This window comes from Ruditapes philippinarum, unplaced genomic scaffold (genome assembly GCF_026571515.1).
Source record: "Ruditapes philippinarum isolate M1 unplaced genomic scaffold, ASM2657151v2 ctg764_1_1_1_1, whole genome shotgun sequence".
Taxonomy (NCBI): domain Eukaryota; kingdom Metazoa; phylum Mollusca; class Bivalvia; order Venerida; family Veneridae; genus Ruditapes; species Ruditapes philippinarum.
The window spans coordinates 23,061-36,578 of NW_026857818.1; the positions used below are offsets into that span (position 1 = coordinate 23,061).

At 31.3% G+C, this 13,518-nt stretch overlaps 2 protein-coding genes across 3 annotated transcripts; both read left to right on the forward strand.

The window, feature by feature from the left end:
* Nucleotides 1-1,105: 1,105 nt before the first annotated feature.
* On the forward strand, nucleotides 1,106-5,232 carry LOC132751144 (uncharacterized). Its single transcript, XM_060741266.1, has 4 exons — nucleotides 1,106-1,309; nucleotides 2,476-2,700; nucleotides 3,668-3,818; nucleotides 4,393-5,232. The coding sequence occupies exons 1-4, from the start codon at nucleotides 1,307-1,309 to the stop codon at nucleotides 4,476-4,478; spliced, it is 465 nt and encodes a 154-aa protein (XP_060597249.1). The 5' UTR covers nucleotides 1,106-1,306; the 3' UTR covers nucleotides 4,479-5,232.
* Nucleotides 5,233-8,928: 3,696 nt separating this feature from the next.
* On the forward strand, nucleotides 8,929-11,608 carry LOC132751146 (uncharacterized). 2 transcript variants are annotated; one of them, XM_060741267.1, is made up of 4 exons: nucleotides 8,929-9,078; nucleotides 9,780-9,932; nucleotides 10,810-10,960; nucleotides 11,231-11,608. In XM_060741267.1, exons 1-4 carry the CDS (start codon nucleotides 9,076-9,078, stop codon nucleotides 11,314-11,316), a joined length of 393 nt encoding a protein of 130 aa, XP_060597250.1. In that variant the 5' UTR covers nucleotides 8,929-9,075; the 3' UTR covers nucleotides 11,317-11,608. The 2 variants fall into 2 exon arrangements, with proteins under 2 accessions (XP_060597250.1, XP_060597251.1); XM_060741268.1 differs by having other exon boundaries at nucleotides 8,969-9,078; nucleotides 9,783-9,932.
* The last annotated feature ends 1,910 nt before the right edge of the window (nucleotides 11,609-13,518 follow it).

Below are 13,518 nucleotides of genomic sequence, written 5' to 3' on the forward strand. Positions count from 1 at the left end.
CGGATGCTTTTAAAATTTGATAGTGACTTTGCATAAAGACTAATATAGATGTTGAATCATTGAAAGTTAAAACTCTTTCTGCCATGCGTTTGAATACTTACCGATTTTTTTTATTTAAAGATATTTTGTTCCTATTATTATCATGTTTTTCATAAAAATCGTTCAAAAGTTGCCAGCAAGAATTATATTGAATATTTTAAATCTGGAATTGAATGAATATTACTGCTACACAGAAAAAAATGTGTAGACCTATGTCTACGATTGTGAAGGTTCCACAAAAACAATCAAATTGCAATAACGAAATAGGCATGAAAGCATTTTTACCACATATTTATTGGTTATTTAGTTTATAAACATGTCAGCATTCTTTGTCTTCATACAATGTAAATGTAGAAATAAATACCATGATAACTACATGAAATAAACAGATTTTGTGAACGGATTCGAAAGTGTTTCAGTAAGTTAACAGCTTCCAACACTATCGAACTAAAATAAATTCTTATAAACTGAAACCACTGAAGAGACCCACAAGAAAATAAAAAACAATGAATAGGAATATTAGAAATGTGTTGTTCTATCCGGCTAACATTATACAGACTTGGTCTTACGTTTTGAGCTCTGTCTCTAATCCCAGGATTTTAATTGGTCGGTGTTCATTCTGTTATGAACAATCATATACCTTAGATATGAGAACGAGCTACAAATTGTTGTAAAACCTCTGATCCAGACTTTAATATATCAAAAAGCAGTTTCATGGACTTACATAATTCATTATGTAAATTGTTAAAAAAAGAAACGATTGATGTTAGTTTCTGTTATTAAAGTACACATAATACATTAGGTATTATATAATAATTCAAGCGTAGACCTCATTTGAATTATAGAGTATATTTGCTTACGCTTTTAAAACTTATTTTTCCATATTTATTGCAGAGAAAATAAAACGGACCCATTTTTATTTCCATTCAATAACATTTACTGAAACTAAATAAATCTTTCATTTGGTTTATTTTACTAAAAGGAAATCGGAGCATAAGTGGCAAAAGTACATAAATGTTTAACACTTGCATATCTTTGTATCTTTGTAACAATGCATCGTTTCTTTTTTCCGTCAATGAATCTAAAACAAGGATAACGCAGAGTGTTTTATGCTTTAAATGAAATCCAGGTGTCGAACCAGGAAGCAGGATAATGATGTAATATAAATGACACGTTTTCAAAGCGTTGGAACTAAAGTAATTTTGTCTGCGTCCGTATATTTTATTCAAAGTAAAGGAGGATTTACAGCGTTTTTAAAAAGACAGATATGGTAAGATACTATTAATTTTTCAAAAACATTTATTTTTAGCTTTAACGCTACCCATTTTACTAGGGACCATAACTCGCTATTTAATAATTGAATTGCACATAGTTATTTTACATGTCAAATTCACACGAACAGTTCAATGAATTACCGTACGGGACATATCTGTGGATGTTTCCGACTGAAAATTCCATTAATTGTTCGTTTGAATAATGAATACTTATGGTGACTGATTTGTGCCAATTGGTGTTTTCGTCCCGCTAACCCCCGAGCGAAAAGCAAAAAAAACTTTATAATGGCCAAGGCGCGGAGCGAAAACACACTTATAAGCACGGAGCGGGGCCAAGTTAAATAAATAAAAGTTCCACCAGCGGGGGCGCGGAGCGAGATTTAAGTAATTAAACGGAAGGGTCGAGGAGCGAAAACACGCTAATTATCGGGGGAACGGAAATAAAACGTCGCCGGTGCCTCCGCTTATAAGCGTTTTTTTCGCTCCGCTTTCCCGCCATTTTAACTTGTTAATTCTCGACTTTTTGTTTTGAGGGGTCGCGGGGCGAAAGCATGAATGGCACGAATCAGCCACAATAAATATTGCTTCAGCTGATGATTTAATGGGTATATTGTGGCCTCTACTTAAAAATATTCTATCAAACCGTACCGTCATCAGTTATAGTTTTGTCGTTTTTAAATTAGCGTTCTATTAGGAATTTTTTTCTTTTCGATTGCAATGCACGATTCAAATGATAAAGATGCTTTAATTCATACTATATTATTAATGTCACCTGGCGGTTAATTAATTTCATCCTTGTAAACATCTTTAAAATTTTTATGAGATTCCGTTATTTCATTGCCTTCTAGAGGTCACTTTTTTCCAGATTATTGTTTACTTCTGCTTTAATTGTGCTATATCAAGTTGATCATCAATTTCATTTAACTTCAAATGTTATAAAGGAGTTCCTTACTTTAAAACAAATACAAATTGCGAAGTATTACAAATGATGCTTAAAAATTTCTTATTATTAAAGCTATGTTTATAGTTCAAATGACGTCACGTAAAAGTGTATATCGTCTAGTGTAATATCGTTTTAATGAAACGGCTTAATTACACTCCTGAGCAGCTGATTATGTGATAAACTAATGTAATTATTGTGTGTACATTTTTTTTATTTCAGAATGTGACTGGTTGTGTCGTATTAATTACAATTTTGTTCATATGTAACAGTTGCATGTGCTGTAAAAGAAAAAGACGAGAAAACAAGAGCACGAGAAGAAGTGGACAAAAGTCATATCTAGAAATTTTAGAAATTTTGAAAGAAGAAGAAAGAATGAGAAAACACCCCTACAATAGATACTGCCCATCTCATTCTAAGTGTAGTGTTGGTAAAAGAAGCATTCAGGTAATTTTTGTTGCATGTATTTATGGCATACCTGTAAAAGATATATTCAATAAAACCTTTTTAAACACATAGATGATATTTTTTTGTAGTGCAAATGAATCTTATTTAATTTAGTGAACTTAAAAAGCTCACGAGTTCATTTGTATTTGTATGTTGGATAATTTACTTGCCTCTCCGGTTAATAAGTGTCGTTACTTAAAGCAGCATGTCTCCACATTCATGCTTATTTTCTTGAACATTTTGAAAATGCATTTAAAAGTAAAATATTGTGAAGTGAACAAAGAAAGTAAATTACACATTGCAAACGGCACTCATAACCCATGTTAATTAACAAAAAGAGGTAAAAACATATATAAAAATACCTATTACTGCGTTCGTAACCCAGTAGATTATAATTATATTACAGTGATTAATACTGCGAAATCAGTCATTAATCGCCTTTAACATGTAAATAATTTATTAAATATTAAAACTATTTACTTTTTTTAATACATTTATTTTAAAATTGAAATTATTGAAATATGTTGGCTTATCTGGAGTTGTGCAGCTTTATTGTACTCTTTACATTACAGTAATTGCTCATAAGATACTTATTAATACTCAATGTCAACAGGAGGAGTGCTATTATCGGACTGTAATATATCTTGATTTAAGCATAAATTTAAAAGAATATTTTCAGTGATCAATTAATGTATTTATTATGATTGCACTTTTAGTTATTAATCGCTTTCAGCTGCTTAATATTGCTTCAAACAGGCCTTATCATGTCTGAATAAAGAAAATGTAATGTACCGCATGGAAAATGTGTTGTAGAATTGAAAAGTGTGGAATTATGCTTACAATTTAATGAATAAAATGCAAATTCGTAATATACTGAAAGCATAAAATACAGTATTTTTTTCTGCACTTAAATGACAACAAATTCAATAGGAGTACCTATATCTTTTCGATGCATTTTTGTCTTCAGGATGATGAGACGGACTTCTTTGGAGATCCCTGTGACTTTAACACTTATGACATCGATGAAAATGGAGAAATATCATTGGATGAACTGTTGGCTATTTCTGGAAATAACGATGAAAGCAAACGTCTCTTTCTGAGTTTAAATAATGGAAAAGGTAAGGTTTTTTCCACAAAGTTTTGGCTCAAATTTTAATGTTAAAAATAGCAGTACTCGTAAATACAATGGAAGTTGTATTGAGGTTTTTCCACTGAGGTTTTTCTTGACATTATGGAACATGAAATGATTTTTCAAGATTTATGTTCAATTTGATGTAGGTCTAGACCAATTGATTGTGTCCAAAATTTTCGGGCTAAGAAAAAAAAAGATTTTAAAAACATTTCTGAGTACGTTTCAGAGTTATTTTTACATAATCATTTTATTTTAAGCTGATCTATGTAAGAAAATGAATTTTATGTTAGGAAGTTTTTGGACATCAGTGGAGTTCCTTGATTTAATAATTAGGCGATAAGAAATCATGTTTCCAAACATCATCATGAACTTGTTTATTATTTATACCTACATTCATATATTTTTAGATAGCTCAAACTTTTCCATGGTATAATTTGTGTTGTATATACAATGTATAAGCCAACAAATTTGTAAAGTTATCTGTTATATAAATTTATATACACTTATGCTGCAGTCAATACATTATCAACGTATACAATTTTACATATGTCATATTTCAGAAGACGGGGTCATTACCTTAAGTGAGTTCACTGAAGCTGCACCAAAGTACATTAAAGAGTGTATTGAATCTGATAAGAAGAACTGAATTAGAAATTATAAGTTTTCATTCCACGTGTGATTGTCATTCACTGAGAAAAAGTTGTTTGCTGTCGCTCTTGGTGCATGTTACTATTTATTAAGGGTCCTTCCTTTATTGTATTCGGCATAATTTTATGATATGTGACTTCAAAATACCATAACGATATGTTCAAGACCTGCCAAGCATATTTTGCTGATTTATTTTTCCTTACGACCTTATCCTTATTGGTTCAATTGTTTAAAAATTACCCTACTTGATTTATATGATTTATATGTCGTAAGTAAAATGCGAGTATATTAATGCCACTCTTCCATAGATATACACGACTATACACCCATTATACAATGTGATAAGAAACAGAAAGTATTACATACTTTTATTTATTTCGTATACTCATTTCATATCAACATCGGTAATTTACGATGGTCTTTCAAATGGTAGTACAAATACTAGAAAACATTTTCTTCGTCACCTGCTGATTTGCAGCCAGGCTTTATTGCTTATCAAAGACTAACTCAACATTTTCAACTTCCCTACAATAACATGAAATCATGTATAATATAATGTTATAATATATTTGGAATAAACTTTGTATTTTGCTTTGTCCTGAAGAAAAGTTTATATTACACTTTTCGTATAATTATGTAATAATCTATTACGTTTATGTTGTTTTTATTTGTTATGATTTTGACATATATAGATACAAAGCTATAATTCAGAATTACCAACTTATTTTGGAATTAATATTTCGTTAATTTAATCGGGTTTGTGTTTTTATTGTGAATCCTAAATGGTACGTTGTCTAGTTCCAAGTGATTCCGTAGCCAAGGGTAGGACGTGAAGTGGTTGCACACTTGGTTTAAGCAAGATAATAGGTTACAAACTTGACAAAATTACGGAAGCAGCACCGAGGGGACATTCCAATTTTATTTTATTTTCCTATGTCGTGGCCACGATATATAACTCAGAAAAAGACGAAAAACAAAACTTGCTATCTCGTTGCAAAGAGTTATAACTAAGAAAAAAATATTTTGCTATCTCGTGGACCGATCAGATGAACACAATTATGTCATCTAAGTCGTGGTAACGAGTTAGCTGACCAGTGAAATCGAAAATGCGCTTGTTGATTTCGGAGAGAGGAGACATACTTGCCAAGATGGCGGCCTATAGAACGATTTCATGGCAACGAGATAGAGATTTTTCTTTTCTGAGTATATAACTCTTGCCGCGAGATAGCAAGTTTTGTTGTTTGTTTTCTCGTGAGTTATATCTCGTGGCCACGAGATAGGGATTTATTTCTTAGTTGTATCTCGCGGGAACGAGATAGCATTTTGTTTTTCGTTTTTTTCTGAGTTATCTCTCGTGGTCAAGAGATAGCGATTTTTTCTGAGTTATATCTCGTGGCCACGAGATAGCATTTTTTTCTGAGTTATATCTCGTGGCCACAAATAAAATCGGAATGTCCCCTCTGTGCTTCCGTACAAAATGGCTACTTAGTCATAAATATTTACAGCAATCGCAAAAATTGTCTTCAAGTAAGTGGGTCTATATGTTATTAATATGCCTATTCCTTAAAGCTATGTTTATGGCCCCCTCGCTTTAAGGAACGGCAAATATGCATATTGAAAGAATTCTTGCGTGCGGTAAAATAGAGTTAACTGAATAATTTTATGTTTGTGTGTATGATGCAAGGTCTACAAAATAAAAAATAAAGCAGTGAGCAACTATATATAATTATTGATATGGAATTATAATCGTTAAAACCATGACGTCCTATGACGGATAATTCAAGCTTTAAGATGATGTGTAAAATATCCGGTTACCACGTTTCCATATAGTATAAAGCGATGGAACGAAAAATTACACAATCACTTGTTTAAGGTTAAATGGATTTGTTTTTGAAGGTTTGTCTTACCAGCAACTGATTTTAGTATTAGCATACAAGCTTTAGGATGCTATTTCAAATTTCGAAAGTAATTGAGTTTTCAAAATGTTTTTTAAACCAATAACCATTTGGCATTTGGCATTAGAAGAATACAAATTTGAATCTGTTAACCAATACAATTGACATTTGTAACAGTTTGTGCTAAACCACAACGCGCAATGTCTTCCCTCCGAGGCTATATGTCAATTTAAATTTTTGTGAATTGGAACATTTCCGAGAAGATCTGGGAACTGACTATGACAGATAATCAATTCTCACAGACAAATTGCAAGCTTAAGAACTTTTCATTTAAACATATTGATTTCTCTTATCTACCATGTTTAACATTTTGACAGACTTTATAACTTAAAAGTTTCTTCCTTTCGATGAAGTAAATATACAATTTTAAATACATTTGATTACAGTGTCTTAACTTGTGTGAAATCTATGTATATAAGTATTACATGTTGATTTGTTAAATGTCGGAATGACAGTATATCGCTGTTAATGTATTTGTAATTTAAAAAAGCGCGTGACACGTGTTAAATAAATAAATGACATGGAACAACCGCGCTTATTCTGCAGAATATCATAAATTATCATAATCATGTCGTTTGGTCATGCACAAAACAACATGTATGCTTTATCATTTGATACATATACACAAACAAAAAAGATGTTGTGAAGGTCCACCGTTTCCAAAATAGATATGTAATAAAGTACTAATACAATTAAGTTATGATAAATCTTTATCTATAGTTTGGCATTTAAGGCATACAATCACATACAATCAAAGAGTAATATTGATGACTGGCGATGTGTATAATTTTTGGATTTAATTAGTTAAACAGACTTTGACAGGTTAGATGGCCCTATATAGTCTGATTTGCAAACGACAGCAGCCATTTATATAATTTATATAAACGACCAATCAAAACCGACGCGACAAACTTTTAGTATTATAAAAATGAACAAACAGGTACAATGTCGCTTTACACTAATGTACCAAAGATGTTTTTTTGGAATAAAATAAACAATATTTTGAATAGAATACATACAAGTTTACAAAACCATGTTTATTCAAAGCATGTACTTACTTACATTGAAAAAAACATAAAGAAAATGAAAATACGGTAATTATATGACAAAAAATGTTTTTGCTTATTCGTGGGGCATATTTATTTAAACATAGTTTTATTTGTCAAGATGTTTGCCTATCTATAATTGAATTTGACACAAACAAATGACTGACTATTCAAATCAAGTACATTGTATGTGAATTGTGCGAACATGTCATTTTATAGTTGTTTGCTGGATTGGCAATGATTATAGAAGTCTGGTTCATAAATGTGCTTATAATGCGCTATTGTGGTGTCTGTTATTGGTAATATTGGCAGTGTATCATACTTAATTAAAGAAACGGTGCTATACAGGGCGGGACAATGTCTGGATCATAAGCAAGTCATTTGTACGCACAGCTGGCACTTGTAAGGATTTATTAAAAATAATAATACTCATTTTTATGTTGTGTCTGTATTTTTCTATTAAGCTATATATTATTTTGGTTAAGATAAAATTGCGTAAATTTTCAATTTGTCTGAGTCTTCGCCAAGCTGTTAAAATGATTTATCTGTGCTTTTTTGGACGTATATACATGCATTTTAGCAACAGAATGTTAATACATTTGTATTCATATTTCGAGGTGTTAAACTTGCAAACAATTTTTCCTATCTATGCTTAAAGGTTTTAATTAGTTAAAAAATTTAACAAAATATGCTTAGATTATGATTCTTATATAGATGTGACAACAACAACACAACATACAGAAGGAAATTAAAACAATAATATAATTATGAGTGATAAAACAACGCAGTGTGGTGTATCAGTATTGGCTAAAATTACTTGATTCATCATGTTCTCATGGACACTTATCTATTTATTGAAGTGAATATTCTGGTTCAAAATGCCGGATGAAATGTTTATATTTATGACATCATTTTGGAAAGAAAACAATAACATCTTACTGTATGCAACGGAACTGCAATCGTCTGCTTTTTACGATTCTATATTGCCGTTTCAACGGCAATACCATAAAATTTGCAAGATTGATTCACATAAAAGAAATCTCATTCACTTTCAACCTTTGACCTATGCTACGTTCCTCTTGTCCAAATATGAAACATTGATCAGTTGCAAAACGCTACAATAAATATGCATTGTTAACACTTAAGAGGTATAGTTTAAATGTCATTATTTTTTATCTTATATTCATCAAACTTTTCAAATTTTTCGAGCCTGCAAACTTTTCAATTTTGCCGTTTTAGGCGTTATTTAAGGGTTCTGTTTTTCTATATTTCTATATATGTTAATTTTTATATGTTTTCTATAAATGATGTCATGGATGAGTCAAGGAAAAAAAACTTGTTTATATTCTAAATTGTTACGATTGTTTTCCACAAGGAAAAAGATAACGAGGAAAAAAGGAAACTTTAAAAGTGTTCTATTTTTAAATATATCTTATTGGTCCACTTCAAACCGTGAAGAAGGATAATGAAATTCTATAAATGAAACGTTTTCAAAGTGTATCTACAAAAGAATTTAGTCTCCGTGTGTGTATTTTATTCACAATTTAAGTAAACGTTAAGACTGAATTGTTTACACAAAACTAAAAAGGCAACCATGGTAAGTGACTTGTAGTTTGCTTTTGTTTTCTTAAATCAAAATTGTTTCTTTTACTTAACGCATCTCTTTTAATTGGGGACCATAAGCTGTTTTCAAAGAACTGCACTTGTTGGTCCCAATGAAGGCAAAATGACCACCGCCTTGAGAACAAACCTATGATTGTTTCCAAATTTAATATTTCACCTTTTCTCAAGTAATTGCTTTAGGCTTGTATTTACAATATACCACTACCGTCCATGAACAGGCTCAATAAAACCGGATCCTTATTTTGTTAGTTCACCCTTTAAATGCAATCTACGATTTAATTGATAAAGCTGTTTCGTTTAATATACTATCCACAGTCTTACTTCAAGGAGGTCTGTCTATTACAAATACATTAAACGCATTTAAATGTGAAAATTTATGCTTGCAAATTGAGCTAGATCACGTCGATTATAACGTATCTTAGTTGAAATACTTATTAGTTTTGTTTCCTTATTTTAAAACAGATGAATATTGATAAGCAGTTCAAATGTTGTTCTTTTAGATTTGTTTAGTTTTTAAAACTTTTATGTATATCTATGTCCAGGCTTATTATTTACCAGATCATTTTTCTTTTTAAAGTATACTACTTAAAACTCTACAAAATACCCTTGCATAACTATAAGTTGGAATATTAATCATACCTATGTTATGGTCGGGTATACTTTGTTTCATTTCAGCAGATAACGTGTTTATTTGTAGTATTAACAATCTTTTTGACTCACTGTATGTGTTGTAATATGAGTCATAACCGTATTGATCCTACTAATTGTCCTTGCCGTTATTGGGAGTGTAGAAGACAACCTCATTGCCGACATAAGAGAAGCGTTCAGGTAATATCAGTATCTGCTTTTTGTTCAGCTATAAATGGCATAAACGCGTAAGTTCAATTAAATTAACACTTTCCAGATTAGCTTAAGGTCTTCAGCGTACCGGTTTTTATTCGTTATCAGGACGGATACGCTGAAGACAACGCAGTAGGGAAGGTCTACCACTGATCGTGCAAGGAATCTTGCATGCTCGTATTCATTCATGTAGAATGCCATGGAGTAAAGTGAAAAGTGTTCTTATAAAACAATATATAATCTATGAATAAGCCAAGTATGCACATATAAAAAGCTTACTTCGAACATAAACAGCCTAGTAATTTCCGAAAAGTAAAGTTTGCAGCACTTTGCTGTCATCTTGCCGAGAAATGCTAGATCACGTGATTACGAAATTGACCTCTACGGGTTAATTTGCATGGATGTTGTTCTGTTTTTTGTTTGTTTTTTTTTCTCTCAAAAGATATTAAATAAAGGTGATTTTCTGACTATTGATATTGTAAAAGTACCAAAGAAAAAAACTGTAAACTTGATTTGGTAATAATATTTAAATCATGTCAAGAAGCATGCTCCAATATATTTATATATGTTTGAGCGAATTTTGTCAAAGAGGTTCTCACTTAATTTGTAAGTGTCATGGCCGACTTAGGTCACAAGGAATAATTCTGGGAAAGGGGATTTGCAAATTAAAATGAGGTTAAACAAATGCACGTTATACTGGCTTTCACAAAACTTTAGTGCTGCAACAGATGAAAGAAAAAACTGTTAAAAAGCGGCACGCATATAATCTTTTGAACGCAAAACTATTTTACGATACAATATTTCTGTTCAATATGACGATTCATACAATAAGAGTTATATTTCTTCGATGCATTTTTGGCTTCAGGATGATGAGACGGACATCTTTACGGATCTCTGTAATTTTAACACTTATGACATCGATGAAAATGGAGAGATATCATTGGATGAGCTATTAGCTATTTCTGGAAGAAGCGATGAAAGCCAGCGTCTCTTTCTGAGTTTAGATAATGAGAAAGGTTATTCTTTTCACAGTTTGGCACCAATATGCAGTTAAATTTAAATATCAGCGTATAATACGATGAACATTTAGGTTTCCACACATCTTAGGAATATGGTGTATTATCTATATCTTTATTCATACTATCTAACGTTCCGTGACATCATTAATGTTGTGTATATTAGCCAACAAATTTAAAAAAAATCATCTGTTATTTTAATCTTAATAGTCGTATACTGCAGTCTTTAAATTTTCAACATTCACCATTGGACATTATGTCATATTTCAGAAGACGGGGTCATTACCTTAATCGAGTTCACTGCGGCTGCACCAATGTACATCAAAGGGTGTAAGGAATCTGATAAGGTCAACTAAATTATTTGGTTGGACATAATGATAATCATATGGCGTGTAATTGGTTATCATTTAACAGACAAACAGTTTGCTGCTGTTGCTCTTTGTACAATTTACCTTTTACTTCGTACCGTTGCTTATTGCGTGCCTAAAACAATATCATAAAGATGTGTACCAGACTTGTGAAGCACATTGGAGGAAATAATCTAAGTCAAGACTATGAATTCATTATTAAAATGCAATAATATTAGTATTGATTTTAATAACTATGCCTCTGGAATCAAATAAATCTTTTTTTCACGCACAAATCATTTGTGAAATGTATTCTTTATTACATACTACAGTATGAATGCGGCATGCTTTAAAACAAACATCAAGCCGTCTTTGGATTTTAACTTTAACATAAAAGTGCAGCTAAATAATTTGAACAGGAAGAAAATCTGTTTTTTCAGCCGCATATTTTATAACAACAATCAAAAGCAAATCAAACAGTTAATACTGTCCTAGGATGATAATTTGGTCTTAACGGTACATGGAAAAGTCCAAAAACGGGGTTATCTGGAATTTTATCCGATATCGTAAAAGTAAACACTTACATATACTATATAGCATTATTCTTACAGTATCATTGGTGTATTACCGTTATGGCTTTGCCGTTAGATCGAAGTTATTGTAATTTTTAGTGTTTTGTCCTCATAGGTTCGAACCCCACGTGGTGCCATTTTATAACCACAGTTTTTTCCTTCTTGCTCTGTTTTTTTATCATTATTATTTATTTATTTTTCGTTTTCCTTTTTGATTTCTTCTTATAATATATGGTTTATAGTATATATTTATTTTTTGTTTCTATTCTATATTTTTGTATTTTTGATCGCAGTGTAATAAAATATTCGATCTTATAGTCATGTATGTATATGAAAAAAAAACGGTCAAACTTGTTTTTCTGGACAATTGACAGTTCTGAGGTAAAAAAACGTGTCTTACTAGTAGTCGAACTTCTGCCTGTACAGGTAAAACACATTACTGTCACGGTTGCTCTACCTACTGCGCTAACAAGACATATGACAAGTAAAATGGTTTCCTGCGGGGAACATTTTTAATGATATAAAGATATTTCATTTACTTATTTTCAACATTGTTTGGGGGGGGGGATAAATAAACGTTTGTATCAGGAATATAGTTGACAATAATCGATCAATATAGAAGAAGGTCTTTGGAAACTGGTGACCGTTGATGACCGGAGAAGGTCGAACATAAAACAATTATTTCTTTTTTAGAAAATGATTAAATAGGCCTACCATTTAATGAATAATTCCGAGCAAAAAAAAGAAACATTGAATAATTTTCAAACACATCATTCAAGTTTTTCCACCTTAAACGGTAACATAATTATAGAAAATTAAAAATATCACGTAACAGTTTTTTGTTCTTAATAAGGTGTAATTCTGACTTATTCCCTAGAGGATTATCCGTAACGTACCGGCAAACGGTATTTAGCCAGGTTTTCGAAAAGGTCAATTAACCAATCATGTGCGGTTTACAGATCACATGCTCCTCCATGTACCGAAAACAGGTCACGTGCTCCTCCATGCCTCAAAAGTAAAACGCGTACCAATACCCTGCGGTCTCCAGACCGCAGGGAATAACATGCAGTTTTATTTTCATTTTTATAGGTTGTGGCATTGATCTGCCTCACCTATTTTTCGCATTGTTATTGGTCTTTGTTATGTTAACAAAGGCTCAAGTTATCATCCTAGGACAGTATATGGTTATGAAATGTCAGCCAGAAAATGTATTTATTAACAGTGGCTAGTGCGGCATTTCATGTGCAGTATGATAACGGTTCGGTTCTGTTAAAGCTACAGACCAAACTGTCCTATAACAATATTAAACATACATGTATACAGGACTACGAAGTTTTATTAAGAAACGAATATAAAACTATCCCAGATAGATATAATATCGAATTTGAGACTTTAAAAAGTCAGAAATATTTTATTCTTACAACTATAAAACACATACATCGAAATTTCATTCCAACTACTATATTCTTTCAATTATTCTTACGTTAGTTATTATAGTTAAAAAAGAATAGTCAAGAAACACATTTTAAAATAATATAAAGTATTAGTTTTCTTTGAAAAAGATAATTGTTTCTTTTCTTTAAGAAAAGATTTTTTATTATGTGATGGAAATCTGGTCAGACCATTTAAAAGATATTAT